This window comes from Pangasianodon hypophthalmus, chromosome 4, assembly GCF_027358585.1.
Source record: "Pangasianodon hypophthalmus isolate fPanHyp1 chromosome 4, fPanHyp1.pri, whole genome shotgun sequence".
NCBI classification, from domain to species: Eukaryota; Metazoa; Chordata; class Actinopteri; order Siluriformes; family Pangasiidae; genus Pangasianodon; species Pangasianodon hypophthalmus.
Genome location: NC_069713.1, coordinates 6,630,799 through 6,649,817, shown reverse-complemented (window position 1 = coordinate 6,649,817; position 19,019 = coordinate 6,630,799). Strand labels below are relative to the sequence as shown.

General features: G+C 39.0%; 2 protein-coding genes across 2 annotated transcripts in view; both read right to left on the bottom strand.

Annotated features, from left to right (window-relative positions):
* Positions 1 to 4,477, bottom strand: part of foxf2a (forkhead box F2a) — a 5,836-nt gene extending 1,359 nt beyond the window's left edge. Inside the window, exon 1 of the mRNA XM_026947454.3 lies at positions 2,886 to 4,477. Coding sequence (XP_026803255.1) covers positions 2,886 to 3,870 — 985 coding nt within the window. The 5' untranslated portion in view covers positions 3,871 to 4,477. The remainder of the gene's footprint in view (positions 1 to 2,885) is intronic.
* Positions 4,478 to 11,145: 6,668 nt separating this feature from the next.
* Positions 11,146 to 13,115, bottom strand: foxq1a (forkhead box Q1a). The gene has a single exon (XM_026947455.3). It carries the CDS (start codon positions 12,934 to 12,936, stop codon positions 11,950 to 11,952), a length of 987 nt encoding a protein of 328 aa, XP_026803256.1. The 5' UTR covers positions 12,937 to 13,115; the 3' UTR covers positions 11,146 to 11,949.
* Positions 13,116 to 19,019: the final 5,904 nt, after the last annotated feature.

Here is a 19,019-nt window from a genome sequence, read left to right as displayed (position 1 = left end):
ATGTTTCAGAGAGTCTCAGAAGTTAGCAGAATTATAAGCTAATTTAATTTAATTTAAAGTCGTTTTACTCGTTAACTAATTTCAATCGTTTCATTGCAGTAAATAAATAAATACATACATAAAGACCATGAGGTGATGCCACACTTGATCACGTGCCTTCAATTAAATACACGTAAAACTAGCACAGGGTGCATTTACTTTCGACTCCTAGTTATGCAAATGATGTAAATATATTTATGTGCGATGGATGAGTCCATGGAAATGGATCTTTCCGTTGAGGGTAATGGGGGGAAAAAAGGTGCGGGGGGGCACATACCATAAAAGCCCATACTATTTGCACCAGCAAGATTTTGGTAGTCGACCAGTATAAACCAGTTTGGATCAGCAAGGAATTCATGACGTACTTTTTTTTTTTTTTTTTTTTTTTTTTTTTAAATATATAACTTATTAAATTGTGTGACAATGTCGACATTGTTCATTATTCTTTACCCAGAGTTCTGCTGTATCTCAAAACTTATTGCGTCATAATTTGGTAATTTGGTGGCTCGTGCATTCAGCTCTCAAACTAGAATAAATAAAATTAACATGATATTAGACATCTCTGTATTTATTTATTTATTTATTTATTCTTTCCAAGCGTCATAATTTTAAGCTGAATTGATGCTAAGTTAATAATAATAATAATAATAATAATAATAATAATAATAATAATAATATCACTTTTAAAATGTGAAATTTTACCATTCTTTTACTTTTTCTTTTACATTTTAAATCATATAGCTCATATACGCAGTAATTTACAGCATATAACAGGCTTTAAATGTATTAAATCATTAAACTTATTGACAGGTTGGAATGAAATCAGTGTTTGATTTAGACTCACTGGATTTTAACTTGTAGTTTGTATGGTTGCACGATAAATCATTTTTAATCGATACCGCAATACTTTGGTACTAGAAATACTGATATTACTGGATTTTGATATCCGTCGAAATCTACCTGAACACTCATTGTGTGCTGTGATCGTGCAGGTCTTTTTCAGATGTTTCTATACAGTGTTTGATTCATCATATACAGACAAATTGAAATAGTTTTATTAAAACGAATACCATTTTTAACCATTTTACAAGGTTTTATGTATGAATCGCAATATGATATTTTGTCTATATCGTGGAGCCCTGCATAGTCCACACTGGCTCATATGTGATGGTTCAGTGCACGGTGGTATGTTTTTGTTTCACTCTACATGGTTTATCTGGCTTTACTAGCCCTCACTTTCATAAAACAACATTCCAGGTGATTGGCAGCTCTTATTTGGCATTAAGGAGCTCAGAAGCAGGGCCTCCGGAGTGCACACCAGTGCCTGTGTCTCTAAATAGTTAAAATATCCCTCACTTTAATTTGGACGGGACCCTAAGCCAGTGGAGAGCCCCATCACCCCACCATCCACCACCCACCACCCACCCAGGAGGTCAAATCCTCTTCAGCCTGCCCTGCTGCTGGGCTTTTAGCCTCTGATTTGTTGGTAAAAGCAGTGTTTTCTTAACCCTGAGGGCTGGGGGTTAATAAAGGATAGTGAGGAAGGCTGTTATCAAAAATACCAAAGAGCTCACTAAGTGGTCCAAAGCAGTGCTGTCATTATGTGAGCGAATTTGAGCAAAATACGCATTCCTGTTTTTTCCCCATTCACACGTGTGTCTAATAGGCCTCTACTGATAAATAAAACCTCTGCTAATTTGTCCACACATATATATACATACATATATACATATATATATATATATATATACTAATGTATTAACATAAGGATTCCTGAAATATTCATAAGCAATTAGCATTATATATATATATATATATATATATATATATATATATATATATATATATATATATATATATATATATATATATATATATATAATGCTAATTGCTTATGAATATTTCAGGAATCCTTATGTTAATACATTAGTTAGGTCTAGGACCAAAAAACAAAAGGTCTTGTAGACTATATGAGTGTTAAATTTTCAGCTCTGGACCTAACATCAGGCCACAAGCCCTGTGAGACCTAATGTCTTATTTTTATTAGAAACGTAACACACACACACACACACACACACACACACACAAGAAAATCATTCTTAGAGCTTTGATTTTAAACCTCAAAATTTCCCTATTCTAATTAACCCTAAATTATGGCTTCACTTTTACAATTTTACTTCACGTGGGTTTAAAGTGAAATAAAATGAAAACTCTAGGCCTTGTTTACACACTGACGAGTTTTGTTGTGTATGATTATAAATAAATAACCAGTGATACCGAGGATCAGATTAATATTCCAATTTGAAATGAAAATATTTGCAAATTTGATCTTGTTTGTAATTAGACGCTTTTTGGAGAGCAGTGCGTTCTGAGGTTAATTAAATAAACAGCATTTAATAAATTACTTAATAAATAAATCCTTATAAGATAATGTTCACGTTTATTAAAAAAAATCCTAGCATCTCTAATAGCTATTTTTTAAACATATCAGTGACACGCAATGGAAAGTCGCTAATAGCTGACCATCAAATGCAAGTTAAAAAAACAAAACAAAAAATCAATAAAAATAAATAAATAAAAGAAAAACCCTGTGGTCGAGATGTAATCATATAATGAGAGAGGTGAGGTCTTTTTGCTTATTAATATATATAATATTAAATTCACTCTGATTATAATTAGGCTTTAAAATATAGGAAAGGCTTTAAAAGTTTTAACACTTTTAACACTAGTGTTAACGTAGATTTGCAGATCTGTGTCTCTGTGTGTTTGTGTGTGTGTGTGTGTGTGTGTGCGTGTGCTAAAGCAGGACATTTTGTTGGGATTTTTGTTGTGTAGTAAAAGTCTACCTGAGAGATCTGCTGCGTCTCTGGCTCCGTGGTGCAGGTAGCTCTGTTCGAGGGCGTATGGTGCCACACCCGAGTGTAAAGCGGAGGATGAGGAGGATGTGGGGCTGCCTGCAGCCAGTGGAGACTGCTTGATGTAGGGCGACACGGCGGATGAAGGCCAGTGCGCGGTGGCGGCGGCGGTGTACGGCGAAGGACACTCCAGAGGTCCACTCATGGCCGGCGGTGAATGAAGCGGACTGCTGCCGCTTCCGGTGCTGTTGCCGTTATTGTCGTGCGCGTAGTCGCCGCCGGTCGAGGTGACCTGGCACGCCGGGGACATGTACGCTGAGCTCGGACTCGGTACGTGATGAGCGGCGGCGCCGAGTCCGTCATACGCGCCGCTGGTCATCGCGTCCAGGTTGTAGCTGCCCGCATGGCACGCGAGCGGCGCCGGTGGCGGCTGGAAGTCGAAGTTCTGCGGCAGCACGGAGGCGCCGAAGCCGAGCCCGTTCATCATACGGTACATGGGTTTCAGAGTTTGGCACTTTCTACGGAAACCGCGTGGGCGCCTCCGAAACGATCCCTCTTCGAACATGAACTCGCTCCCAGGGTCGATGGTCCAGTAGTGACCCTTACCGGGCCGCCCGAGGCCCTTGGGCAGCTTGATGAAACACTCGTTGAGAGATAAGTTGTGCCTCACAGAGTTTTTCCAGCCTTGATACGAGCCACGGAAAAACGGGAAACGGGCCTGCAGGAACTGGTAGATCTCGCTTAGAGTCAGCCGCTTGGTCGGAGAGCTCTGGATGGCCATCACGATGAGGGCGATGTAGGAGTAGGGTGGCTTCTCGGGGCGCCTCATGCCTGAGTTGGACTTTTTGCTTTTGGAAGCGTTTGTGCCGCTGGTGCTCTCCAGAACCGTGCGCGAGCTCTGGAGCGAAGTGTGCACCGGGCTCGAGCGCAGAGAAGGCGGCGGGTCCAGCTGCTGCTGCGCGGTTTCGGTCGTCATCCCTGCGCTCTTCTCAACAGCAAAAATACTACTAATGATTATAATAATAATAATAATAATTATTATTATTATAATAAAAGGGTTCCAAACTGATTTAGACTTTTAAATCAGTCCCGCGCTGAAAGCCAGAGAGTTTTACGCATCTGAGAGTGAATTAGATAAATCTGTCTCTCGAGCTGGGATTTTTTTTCCCCTCCACGCCACCAGCTACGTGTCGCCGAGGCAGCGACTCATGCTCGGTCTCCCGGTGGCCATCGCGATGACTGAATCCTTAAAGAGAAGGAAACCCTCTCACGCATCTGAGCTGTGCGGCCAAACAAAACGAGACCACCTATCAATTCGTAAATCTCTCTCTCTCTCTCTCTCTCTCTCTCCCTCTCTCTCTCCACTACAGAGACCCACCCCACTCTTCCTCCCTGTCTGGCCCGCGTCCATCGATCAGAGCAGCAGGAGTTTGTGCAGAGTCATAGCACATGAGCCCGATACACGCGATCACGCCGTTCATCACGGAGCTCTCCGACGTTTCAGTCAACAGCGCCACACGCCAGACCGCGGTAATTAATCACCGGCGCTTTTCCCACTCACGGTGCAAGCGTCAGAGACGAAATGAGGCTGGGATAATAAAAGCAGTTCTCATGGAACAGCCTGTTTGGAGTTGCAGGACGCATGCCATTTTATCTCAGTGATGTTCATCCTCGCAAGATGCAGTGTATTAATCTCAGAAAGCTGCAATATGCAAAAAAAAAAAAAAAAAAAAAAAAAAAAGAGAGAGAGAGAGAGCCCTCTAACTTGTTTTTCTTTTCATGGCTGCACATACAGATGCACAACATATCACATCATATTGTAGTTCCTTTGCTACAAAGTTAGATTGATAGATTTATACGCAATGGAAGCACCACGTGAAGTCTTAATGTGATGCATTAATTATTGACATCTGCATGCATTTAATTATAATTAATTATTATTATATTAATATTAATATAATTATTGACACCAGAAGTGTACAGAATTGCGTAGAAATGCATTTTATTCATCTGAACACCAATAACCTCTCATTTGGAGTTACTGACTGATCAGAGGATGCAGGACAGTGTTATAGAGCTGGAGTAAAACATTTAAAGGGGTGTTTAATTGTTTCATTCTCATTTGCATAGCCGAGATTAGTCTTTTTTTAATATCAGTCTAATATTACAATAGCTAATAATAATAATAATATGCTATATAATATAATAATATATTGTGCAGCATCAGGTCCAGTTCCAGGCGCGTGTTTGGTTGTGATGAATGTATCTGATCCAAGACACAAATCATTTAGCACTCAGTAATCATATAGATATATAATCATAAACATGATCATAACCGGTGGAAGATCTCTACATGCTGTGAACTCGAGTTAAAGGAGAGGAGATAATGCGGCCTAGCCTGAACATCCGTTTCAGAAATGCATGGATGGGGGTGGTGTGTGTGTGTGTGTGTGTGTGTGTGTGTGTGTGTGCTTGTAAAGGGCTGTTCTGTATAAATGACTTGGACATTTGAGTGGAAGCAGGCTTTTTCCATCAGGCCGCTCCGACTCTGGATGCCACACACAGTGCGGTTTCAGTTTACCAGCGCGAGTCGGGGATCCCTGGAGAGCCGAGCTAATTAATTATAGAAAGTGAGTTTAATTAGCTATGGATAGCCTGCCAAACTATACTGAGCCTGGGAATGGAATAATAATAATAATAATAATAATAATAATAATAATAATAATAATAATAATAATAACAAAAGCCGACATTTTGATATTTTATTATTATTGTTTTTATTATTTTTATTATTATTATTATTAATAATATTATTATTATTATTATTATTATTATTATTATTATTATTTGCATGATCGTCATTAAAAGTCTCACTGTATCTTGCTATTGTTTTGCAAGGTGCTAGTAAACAAACAAATAAATAAATAAATAGCCGACATGATGATATGGGGCTTAAAGCGTCGAAATAAATCAGAGCAGTAAATAAATATATGTGTAAAGATATAAATAAAATTAAACGCGCGTTTTATGTGTGTGTGTGTGTGTGTAAAATTTTCCGACATGCTGATAGAAGGCCTAAATTGTGTGTGGATGTGTGTGTGTGTGTGTGTGTGTGTATTTGTTACACCAGTCTTGCTATTATATTGCAATACATAAATAAATAAATAAATAAATAAGTTATCCGACATGCTGATAGAAGGCCAAAAGCGTCTAAATAAATCAAAATAACTGATAATAATAAAATTGTGATTATTAAATGTATGTGTTTAAAAAAAAAAAAAAAAGAAAAGAATATTAAATTGTTTGATGGTTTCTGGATGGTTGGAAATACGCAGAAAACACCCCCTGCGGTTCTTCTTTCAAAGCCATTTGCTTTCATCAAAGGAGCCGAAAAAAAGCGAGGTGAAGATAAAATCAACTCTCACCATAACAATAAAGGTAAAGAATAATAATATCCACCGAATTTCCGGCAACATCAAACCTAATATCCCTGCTGCGTTCAGGATGCGCGACCGCCTTAAAGGAAGCTTAGCTCGGCGCAAAGAAGGAAAAAAAAACAACAACACTTTTAAAAACACACTTGAAAGACTTTTGAAAGGTTAACTCTATAAGAGCACGATGTTGGGAACACACTGTTATGATACCAGAAGCCGGGCCTGGATTCTTCTTTTATTTCTGGTGTCCCATTTATCTAAAATTAGCCTTAGAGCCTTTGCTTCAGCTGAACTCGGAAAACGGGCTGTAGATGGGGAGCTCGCAGCTTTTCTGCTTTCTCGAGGCGGATATTTGTAGTCTTAGACAGAAAACATAAATAGTCAATTCCCAAATCCGTCTGTGTCCGCTCTCAGGGAAGAAAAAGAAAAAAAAAAAAAAAAAATCAGCCCTGGATTGAGACAGGCGCCTGTGATGGACTTCTCCTCCACTTTCCCCCTCTCACTCAGTTTATAACAGGAAATAAACAAATAAATATCTCAATTAGTTTAATGGTGACAGATTCCATGTGTGCTTTGCTTCAAATAAACTCAATGCACTTATGTTTTACATACAAAAAAAATTAATTAGGAAAGAAAAATCTAGCTTATGTGTCTCACCTCATGTAGGCTTGAATAAATACTGACAGAAATACAATTTATTTGAATATAGCAGGCAAATATTTTCAGCAAGTAGCCTAATAATATATACTTTTAAATAAATATGTTGTCATAGCCCCATTTCCGCTTCCAATTCCTTGTTTAGAATGATTAATACTGCTCCCCCCCTATTTCCTAGCTCAGTGGAATGATCCATTTCCGGTGCATAAACATAAATTACATTGTGCTGACTGATTGAAGACTTCTTCATAAGAGGAGCTGCTTAGTAGAGATGCTTAAATGTTGGCTATAATGTTGCTAGATTGGATAGATAGATAGATAGATAGATAGATAGATAGATAGATCTATCACTCTAGAGTGAATTCAGGTAAATCTGACTTACAAGCATTTATTTTCAGATCTGATAAATGAAAGCCAGAATGTAGGCTATATCCCTAAGTCCTTACAGTGCCTGATAGCAATAACAAGACTTAATGTGTGTGACGTCACACAAGTGGGTGTGGTCAGCATCAAACAGGAAGGCTTGATGTAGAAAAAAGCGACCTGTGCGACATTTGGCTTATCTATAAGATGTACTTATACATTAAAAAGAAAAAAGTTAGCTCAAAGCATGTGCATGTGTTTATTATTTAAACAATAATGTCAGAAATTACCAAATAAATATTCAGTCCAGACAAACTCCATGCTTCTTCACAGCATTTTTTTCCTTTACATGGTGGAGATAGTCAGGATCTTCAGGATTGTTTTGTGTGTTGTGGATTTTTTGTGAATGCAAAGACAAAATGAAAATTCAAAAAGTGTCTCAGTATATCTGAATCTTTCACCTGTCGATATTGTAGCTTTAAAGTAAATAAAAAAGCTTTAAAATCACACCACATGCACCTCTCTAGGTAAAGATTTTTGTGTTGAAGGTAAAGGAGGAAATTATGAGTAATCCGAATAATTGTGATTTTTATAAAGAAGAGTAAATGAAGGGAAAGGAGAGTTTTTTTGCTCCTGTCTGGTTACACGGTGCTGTGCTTTGCTACCTGTAGGCTGCAGCATTGACTCTCCTTTATGGCCGCATGGTCACCTGTACCAACCCAGTCACGTGGTGTCACTCTTTACCTACACCACTCACATGCGTGTCTTTTGGCTGGTTTTGAAGACGCATAACTCTGCTTACAGTGCTCAGGAAGGTTCTCCCAGCTTATACACTGCTACTACTACTACTACTACTGCTGCTGCTTCTGCTGCATGCAGTGAATTAAAACTGCACAACAAAAATCCACCATGTGATGTGAATGAACTCTTCCAGTGTGCTCTTGTAATCAGGTGCGCTGATGTACACAGGTGTAGATGTGCTAATGTATACAGGTGTATGTGTGATAACATACAGAGGTGCAGGTTCGATAACATACACAGATGTACGTGCCCTAATGTACACAGGTGTAGGTGCACTAATATACACAGTACACAGTTGTAAGTGTGATAATGTACACAGGTGTAGGTCTGCTAACATATACAGGTGTAGGTGTGCTAATGTATACAGGTGTATGTGTGATAACGTACACAGGTGCGATAAAATACACAGGTGTAGGTGCACTAATGTACACAGGTGTCGGTGCCCTAATGTACACAGGTGTAGGTGCACTAATGTACACAGGTGTCGGTGCCCTAATGTACACAGGTGTAGGTGCACTAATGTACACAGGTGTCGGTGCCCTAATGTACACAGGTGTAGGTGCACTAATGTACACAGGTGTCGGTGCCCTAATGTACACAGGTGTCAGTGCACTAATGTACACAGGTGTATGTGTGATAATATACACAGGCGTAAGTGAGCTAACGTACACAGGTGTAGGTGCGTTAATGTACACAGTTGTAGGTGTGTTAATGTACACAGTTGTAGGTGTGTTAATGTACACAGTTGTAGGTGCGATAATGTACACAGGTGCAGGTGCGTTAATGTACACAGGTGCAAGTGCGTTAATGTACACAGGTGCAAGTGCGTTAATGTACACAGGTGTAGGTGCCCTAATGTACACAGGTGTAGGTGCCCTAATGTACACAGGTGTAGGTGCCCTAATGTACACAGGTGTAGGTGTGCTAATGTACACAGGTGTAGGTGTGCTAATGTACACAGGTGTAGGTGCGTTAATGTACACAGGTGTAGGTGTGCTAATGTACACAGGTGTAGGTGCGTTAATGTACACAGGTGTAGGTGCGTTAATGTACACAGGTGTAGGTGTGCTAATGTACACAGGTGTAGGTGCGTTAATGTACACAGGTGTAGGTGTGCTAATGTACACAGGTGTAGGTGCGTTAATGTACACAGGTGTAGGTGTGCTAATGTACACAGGTGTAGGTGTGCTAATGTACACAGGTGTAGGTGCGTTAAGGTACACAGGTGTAGGTGCACTAACGTACACAGGTGTAGGTGCGTTCATGTACACAGTTGTAGGTGTGATAATGTACACAGGTGTAGGTGCCCTAATGTACACAGGTGTAGGTGTGCTAATGTAAACAGGTGTAGGTGCTTTAACGTAGACAGGTGTAGGTGTGATAATGTACACAGGTGTAGATGCGCTAACGTAGGCAGGTGTAGGTGAGCTAAAGTACACAGGTGTAGGTATGCTACTTCAACATGAGAGAGAATTTACTGAGCCTATATATATTTACTGATGGCCTATACATATAGCTCAGCAGTGAGAGCCTTATTATCTAGCTTTTAATATAATTTAATTTAATAATTTAATACCTAATAAAAACATCTATCTATCTATCTATCTATCTATCCTTTCTGAGCTGAACATTGAATTTATTACAGTATCTATTGTATTAAAATGCTCATGTGAAATAGATCTTGTATGGATTAATATTTTATTTTATGTAAAACATCAAGTGACATGTTTCATGTGTCCTATGCTTATTTCCTAGGATAACATTTAATAACAGTATTCATGTGTTTATCTATCTATCTATCTATCTATCTATCTATCTATCTATTTTTTGTTCAGGTTTAATTTCCTTTTTTTGAGCTGACTATCGAATACATCATTACAATATCTGTTTTTTTTTTAAATACTTCTGAAATATATCTATATATATATTCTGTATATCTTAATATTTTGTAGTAAAATTATAAAAGGCACATTTGCTTTCTTTTTTTTCAAATTTTTGCAATTTATATATGCAGCATACTAAGAGTTACCATAAATCTAACCTCGTCACATCTCAAGCAAGTGTAAAGTAGATGATTATTAGTCTATGAATTATTAAGAGATGATGTCAGATTTATTACAGCCCATTGCTGTAAGGGTGTGAGTGTGTAGGAGAGTGTCAGGACTGCATTTTTAAAACCATATCGACTCTGTAGCCAGTGGAAGATGATGTGCCATGTGTGCTAAATGAGATTATTTTATAATCTATTCGTGATATGGATCAGTATTTTGCAGCTACTCAAGCCAAGATGTCCATTAAAACGCGAGGTCTTTTTTTTTTTTTTTAAAAGGGGTGGAGTGAGTTGGTGATCACGTGACTTGGTCAATCCGGGCTAACCCCAAACTTTAAGTGAAGGTTGTTGAAGTTGAAGTGGGCGTGTCCTCATGGAGGGGTCATGTCAGGGGATTTTAACATGTTGTTTTTAGTTTAATGCTTTGATTAGGTCTGTAGAGTTTGTCCTCTTTTTTTTCTCTCTTTTATCACATTCCTGAGAATGTAATGATAACATAGCCTGGTCTGACCACAGTAAACATCTTCAATCTTAAGAATTAATGGCTGTGACCCTGAGTGGGGTTCAGGACCGTGGACAGCAGCTCGAACCTTCAACCTCCACCTTTAAAAAAAATTATATTATCATGATATACATAACAATTAGGATCTCTTAGAGCTCTAGATTTAGTTAAATGGGCTAAGTGTGTGTTTTGCATATTTAAATCAAACCCCAAATGGCTAAAAATCAACAAAAACTGTTTTTAAAAATCATTATTAGTCCATTTACAGGTTCAATACTGTTATTGGAATTGTAATATTATATAATGATATTATATTTTATTATTACTAGATTATATTGTCAGGCATAGGCCTGATTTTGATTTAACCTACATTTTGATTAATGGTTTAATATTATGACAGGTTTATCAACGTATCATTTTTTCCACTTTTCCTTTACAGTATATTTAACAAAATGACCAAATTTTAGATTGTAAAACACTTTTCCTGTGCACATTCTCCACAAAAATGCTAGTAAGTAATCTTATAATAAACAAACAGACTAACTAACTGACTAATTAACTAACTAACACACACACACACACACACACACACACACATATGACCTTTTGCTTTTTTTCCACCAGCTCGTTTGTTGTTTTAGTGTAGGCTATATAATTACGTCAGTCTTACTTTCTTGAAGGTCATCACATCATTTCACATGTCTCATAAAAAAAGAAAAGCACTTGCCACGTTTTTTTTTTCTTTGCTACAGAAATAAATTTTTATTGCTCATTATAAAAATTCGCATGCATTCTTTTCAGTAGACTTTAGCAGTGCTGTCCAGTTTACAGGCAGAGCTGAGCTTGTCCTTGTACCTTTTAGCTGACCTTTTTATTAAAACAACAACAACAACAACATCAACAACAACAACAACAGCATTGCTGTCAGTGTCATTGCTTTCAGAGACGACAGAGCAAGCAAAGTGATATTTCAGCTGAGGCAAAATCCCGATCGCAGCAATATTCCTGAGCAAGCAAAACACACAGGAGGAAAAATGACCAACATCATATCATAAATACAAGATCTAACATTATTATACAACAGTATTTACTGACAGGACAGAAATCTTCTCCTGTCTTTGTGCATGTACTCCATTTTATACCAGAGTTCCCAAGTCCACTGGTGGCAACTCCTTGATGAAATGTTTAAAGTCCATAAACGAGTACAGTGCGTATAAAGTGCCAAATAAACCATTGTCCCGCGCGCCATTAGGATAATAAGTAGTCTATTTGAAACGGGTGGAAGGCTCCGGCTTTGGTGGACGCGTGTGCGGTGGTCGGTGTGACCCTCGGCACCGGAAGGCGCTCTGAGCTCAGAGGAACGCTGAGGAAGTCTCTGTCATGCCGGACCCCGGCGGACAAGTCCTCAAACGCGACGCCCATCATGCCGTAGGCGCGGAGCGTGTGCACCGCGGCGCTCGCATTGACCAGCGCGTGAAGTGGTGCGCCGCGCGTGACGTAGGGCGCCGGTGCGGGGGCGCGCCCGGGCCAAGAGGCCACAGCGACGTCCTCTGGCGCGCAGTGCTCCGGCTGCTCCCTTCTGCGGAAAGGTCGGCTCAGGATGCTGTCGATGGCGAACGGGCTTGTGAACTTGGTTGCTGCTGAGGGCGCGTTTACAGAGTCGGAGGCTCGGGTTGCGCTCTCGTCCTGCTCCCGGCCCGCTTTTTTGCCGATGCGCTTCCTGCGTCGCCGGAACACGCCGTCGGCAAACGTGTACTCGCTGTGCGGGTTCAGCATCCAGTAGTTGTCTTTGCCCCAGGGGCGCGAGGGGTCGCGGAGCACCTTCAGGAAGCAGTCGTTGAGCGACAGGTTGTGGCGCACCGAGTTGCGCCAGCCCGTGTACGTGCCGCGGAAGAACGGGAACTTGCGCATGAGGTAGTCGTTGATCTCGGCGAGGGTCAGGCGGCCCGAGCTGGAGTCGCGGATGGCCATGGCGATCAGGGCGATGTACGAGTACGGCGGCTTTGGTCTGCGCGTGTACGGCTTGCCCTTGTCCTTGCCCTCGATGCGCGCTGCTGCAGAGGACATGGCGGCGGAAGACGCGACAGGTGCGCACGGGCTGTGCGCTGCGCAGTCGCCATCTGACCCCAGTTCGTCTTCCCCGGAGAGCGGAGACGGCACGCTGGTCTCGGCGTCGCTGCACGTCTCCGCTGGCTTCGCGTGGAGATGCGCACCGCGGAAAACCTCCAGCTTCATGATCACAAGTCCTGCACTCACAGAAAAGTTTAGTGTAAAAAAAAAAATGAAGAAGAAGAAGACGAATAAAATCCCCGCTGTTCACCGAAAGTCAAAGTCGCTTTGTTTGGGAGTTCAACCAGGCTTGCGATCAAACTTCTCCAAGTTCGCGTGTAAGAGCAGCTGAATCTGTACCTGCACAAGTGCGAGGACAAATAATATGTGAAAGAGAGCTGTCTAATATAGAGCTCCGACACCTCGAGACCTGCCTACGGAGGCGGAGCCTCGAGCTTTATTCAACCTGACTCACGAGAAGAAATAAATAGGTTTTTAAATTACGCTTAAGACAAGAAAGAAAGAAAAGAAACGACATTCACGCGTAAAATGCACTCTCGTGATAATTACAGCATTAATAAGAAATACAGCGGGGTCCCTTGCATGTGTTCATCTGCATGATTTGTGCAGAGGCTGCTTCTTTACATCACCTGCTTTACCTGCGCACTCACCTGTGCAGAGCAGGAGTTTCATGGCACACAAGCAGGTGGCGTGCGCTTACCAGATATTTTTAGGGAGGTGGAGGGGGGTGTATCGGTGCAGTTTGTTACGCAGACAAATTCAGACAGGTTTATGTAAGTAACCTGTACAGATTATTGTCTTCTGGAAATAATTTATGACTACTCACAAGAGATATGCCCTAAATAACGTGCGTGAAAGGTGTTGGCAAAACGGAGGTCACCACACAGGTTATGCGTGTGTGTGTGTGTTTAAATTACACCTTTTGAAAAGCATGTAGGTAGAGCTTGTGTCAATAACGGATGGACCTGACAGGTTGGAGAAGAATCAGTCTCAGTGCGTCAGTCATAATTCAGTTTTCATTTCTTAAACAAATATGTGCCGAGGCGTTGGGGTTGGTCAAGGAATGAGTAGCATTTATAGGATGCTACTGTTAGACACGAAATCGGATTTATTCTTCTGACAGAGGAATTCAAATAGAATTAAAGAATAAAAAAAGAAACCTCTTGATTCAAACATCAAACTTCAATTCAGACAAATTTCCTAAGTTTCATAAAAGATGCAGGAGATATTCAATATGTATAGGGAAAGTGTATAAGGAAAAGTGTATAGAGAAGAGTGTATAAGGAAGAGTGTGTAGGGAAGTGTGTATATGGGAAGTGTGTATATGGGAAGTGTGTATATGGGAAGAGTGTATAGGGAAGAGTGTATGAGGAAAAGTGTATAGAGAAGAGTGTATATGGGAAGTGTGTATATGGGAAGTGTGTATATGGGAAGTGTGTATATGGGAAGAGTGTATGAGGAAAAGTGTATAGAGAAGAGTGTAGGGAAGTGTGTATAGGGGAAAAGTGTATAGGGAAGAGTGAATAAGGAAAAGTGTATAGGGAAGAGTGTGTAGGGAAGTGTGTATAGGGGAAAAGTGTATAGGGAAGAGTGAATAAGGAAAAGTGTATAGGGAAGAGTGTATAAGGAAAAGTGTATAGGGAAGAGTGTATAGGGGAAAGTGTATAGAGAAGAGTGTATAAGGAAAAGTGTAAAGGGAAGAGTGTATAGGAGAAAAGTGTAAAGGGAAGCGTGTATAGGGGAGAGTGTATAAGGAAAAGTGTATAGGGAAGTGTGTATAGGGGAAAAGTGTAAAGGGAAGTGTGTATAAGGAAGAGTGTATAAGGAAAAGTGTATAGGGAAGAGTGTATAGAGAAGATTGTATAGGGAAGAGTGTATAGAGAAGATTGTATAGGGAAGAGTGTATAAGGAAAAGTGTATAGAGAAGAGTGTATAGAGAAGAGTGTATAAGGAAAAGTGTATAGAGAAGAGTGTATAAGGAAAAGTGTATAAGGAAGAGTGTATAGGGAAAGTGTGTATTGGGGAAAAGTGTATAGAGAAGAGTGTATGAGGAAAAGTGTATAGGGAAAGTGTGTATAGGGAAGAGTGTATAGGGAAAAGTGTATAGAGAAGAGTGTATAAGGAAAAGTGTATAGGGAAGAGTGTATAGGGAAAGTGTGTATTGGGGAAAAGTGTATAGAGAAGAGTGTATAAGGAAAAGTGTATAGGGAAGAGTGTATAGGGAAAGTGTGTATTGGGGAAAAGTGTATAGAGAAGAGTGTATGAGGAAGAGTGTATAGGGAAGTGTAGGAAAAAAGGTTAAGGCTAGCGCCGTTACAGGTCCTTTAGTTGTCCTTCGTTGCAGGAACACTTGGCTCTACAAACAGTGTTTCCTTATGGCAGAGGGTTTCAAGTAAAACCCTTTTAGTAAGCTACGAATGCTTAAAGAACCTTAAAGAAGCATCAGCATTTCTTTTGTTTTCTTTTGTCTTTTTTTTTTTTTTTTTTAAATGTTCCACAAACGATATAGGAGATATTCAAAGTGTTCAATATATATTTGCTCTTCTGTTATAATTACCATTACATATGATCGTTAAAGGTTCTACATGGAACCCTATGCCTGATCATTTCTCTGTCAGAAGAAGGGGTCCAAGTACAATCCTTCCTTTAGGAAGATGGTGTTGAAGAAAGACTTCTTTTCTCTCTACATTTTGATTTTCCACTTTTAACTGAGTTTACACTGACACTTTAGTGTTCTGTTCTGGGAATCATTTATTCAGTTTTCACTAGAGAACCTTACTAGAAGACAAAATCTCAATCAGGTGTGATCTTTCCATCAAATAAATACCACATCACTAAATAAATCCTGTGTAATGTGATGAATCTGCACAAGAACACAGTTTATACTGCATCAGTCTTGAATTCTCGATTCTGATTGGTCGGAATGTGTTGATTAATTTTCTATAACAGTTTTAATATGTCATTGTTTCTAGAGTAAGAGTTTACACAGGGACTTGAATGGCAGATGTTCCATATGTTGATACAGTGAAGTTTACTGTGTCCAGATGTTTATTTAACGTTTATGGAAGGAGTCTCCAGTGTCAGTGCTTTGCACCAGTCAGACGTACAACTTATTTTCTTTGTAATCACAAGTGCCTGATGTTCAGTGACTAAATTTGTTTCTTTACCAGTATTGAGAGACAGAAACAGGACACTGTGACTGACCACTAGCCTATTAGCAATCGGTTAACGGAGAAAGAACTACGGCACATCTCACCTCAAGAAACTGTCATTGGCAGAAAATCACCACACTCGAAACCCAGACACCCTTCTAACACTCTTCCTCATCCTCAGGTCAGTGAGTTTGCGCAAGTTTGTAACGTCTTGAACGTAACAGGAACTTGTTTCATGGATATTCCACAACATTAAAAGTAATATAAATGGATAAAAAGTGTGGCTCCATTCCTTATTTAAGGAATAAGGAACTTCAAGACATGCTGTTATAGGAAAATAATCAATTTTTTAGTTCATCAGACTAGCAGGTCATTGATTATTTTCCTATAACAGCACAATGCTAAGTGTTTTGTTCCTTACAATAAACATAATGACACACTGAAAAGCAAAAACACAACCTTTTTGTATAGTCACAGCTTCTTCTTCTTCTTCTTCTTCGAGATAGAACCTTTAAAGGTTCCCTTAAAGAGACAATCCAAAGATTCAATTCAATTCGATTTTATTTGTATAGTGCTTTTAACAATGGGTATTGTCACAAAACATCTTTACAGAGATATATACATTTTAAATTTCTCTCTAATGAGCAAGACAGAGGTAACGGTGGTGAGGAAAAACTCCCTGAGACGACATGAGGAAGGAACCTTGAGAGGAACCAGACTCAAACGGGAACCCATCCTCATCTGTTTGACACCGGATAGCGCGATTATAAATAATTCCTTTCTATAACTGTGTACTATATGGACAATATCCTTTCTAGATTCACAGCTTGTCCTTCTTCTTCATCTGGAGGTGCATAGAATGGATCATGTGCATTAGCAATAACATTAATATTAACAATCACTGCATCAGAATCAACTTTTTCTGCAGGTAGATGGTTTGAATTTTTCATAATCCACAGCAGATATTTACTTTTCACTGCATCACACCCACCCCCTTGGTTTAATACTACAGTTTGATGAAATAAAAGATACACTCTGCTTTCTTTCCAATTTAAAATAATGGTTTAGGTTGAAAAAAAAAAATCGAAAACAAATAAAACTGGATAACTGTAGCGTTGAGTCTGCGTCTGAAATAAGAGAGAGCGTGCATGCCCTGGCATGACTGTGATATATCATAGCAACGTCTGACACAAGTGTATGGAGTAATAACATTCGTTTTGTCATTCGTGACATTCATGAGCTTATGAAAGACAGCGAATGTGGTAAAGTGCTAATCACACGCTGTCACGACATTGTTTCTCATACGGATTGTTTTTGAACAACATGCACTTTAACACTGAGTGAATTTATCTCTTCAGATAGGAGAGGAAGAGCAGGGATGAACCTTAGATATTGTGTTTCAGCACTCAGACTGTATCCAGTGGCTTAATCGTTGGCTCAATCTAGAGTGTGTAACCTGATTTCATGAGAGATTTTTTTTTTTTTTTTACAAATTTGAACAAGTGAGGGCATGCAGGTTGGATTTTGTTTTTGATTTCAAACAAAAGGAAGTCGTACGAATGGTAACCCGGTCCTAACCCAAACATTAACTTCATAGCTTTTGTAACCAAATCAGGCATTTCATTTTCATGCATTTTTAAAATGTGAGTATGTGAATAACACGTGAAGAACATATGAAGGTACGTTTCAACTTGTTATGACCTGAAAGTGACCACATAAACACATGTGACATCACGTGAACAATATGGGATCACATGAAAATAAATGAATCATGCCAGAAAATAACATCTGGAAAAATGAAACCATATAACCTGCATGTGAAAACAAATCAGATGAAAATAAATGAATCATTTGAGAAAAAACACACATGAAAAATTTAAATCAATCATGCTTAAAAATCACATGTGATGTTAACTGACATTTGAAACAATCACATGTGAAAAGAAGTCATTTTTAAAAAATCATGTCAATAAGTGAATTATTTAATTTTAAAAAAATTACATGAAAATCGGACATCGAAATAAATGAAATATAGTGAAATAATTCTATACGAATATAACTGGATGACATGGAAAAAAATCACCTATGAAAATAAATGAATCATGTAAAAGTCATATGCTAAAAAAAACTGTAAATGAATTATGAAAAATCATAGCTGAAAATAAAGGAGTCATATGAGCATAAATGAATAATGTGTAAAAATCCCATGTAGAAATAACTGAATCATTTAAAACAAGCAAATGTGAAAATAAGTGAATCATTTATTTAAACCAAAAAAAAAATAGATGAAAAAAAGTGAATCATTTATTTAAAAAAAAAAATATATGAAACATATGAAAATAAATAAGTGCACCATTCATACAAATGACTCTTGAATCATTTATTAAAAAAAAAGATGTTAAATTACAGTAAATGAATCCTTTCAAATAAATCACACCCAAAAATACATGAATCATTCATTTAAAAAAAAAATCACGTGGAAATAAATGAATCACATGCGAAACTAAGTGCATCGTTTGTTAAAAATGAATCATGAATCATATATTTAAAAAAAAATCCAATCACATATTAAAATATTGTAAATGACTTGTGAAAAAAATCACACATGAATAAAAGTGAATCATGTGAATGGTTTTAGTTCAGGTCGCTTTGTTGTGTAGTGATTCAGAAGCTTTTAATTAAAAATGTTACAACGCCTGGGTTAATCATTTATAAGTAGAAAATCACGAGGCCTGTGTGTAAACCCAGCTTCAGGATGTTGTTTGTCTGTTTGAATATTTCACATAATGGTGGTAGCAGGAAACGTTTGTGATCCGGGACTGTTCCTGGGCATGCCTCGGAGAAAACATGCACAAACGCTTCACACCCTGATTGTGAAAAGGTTGTGACCTTTTTAATGGCACCAACCTCACATTTCTAGTCACACACTGCTGCTATCTTGTGTGTTCGTGTAGCAGCGTGGAGCGATGTCTGCATTCCTGTCTTCTGACTGACGGCATTCTTATTCCTACACATGGGCAGAGACGAGAGTCAAGGCTAATCGACCGAGTGTGAGCAATTAACTCTTTACTCTCAGATTTATATTTAGACGTGTGT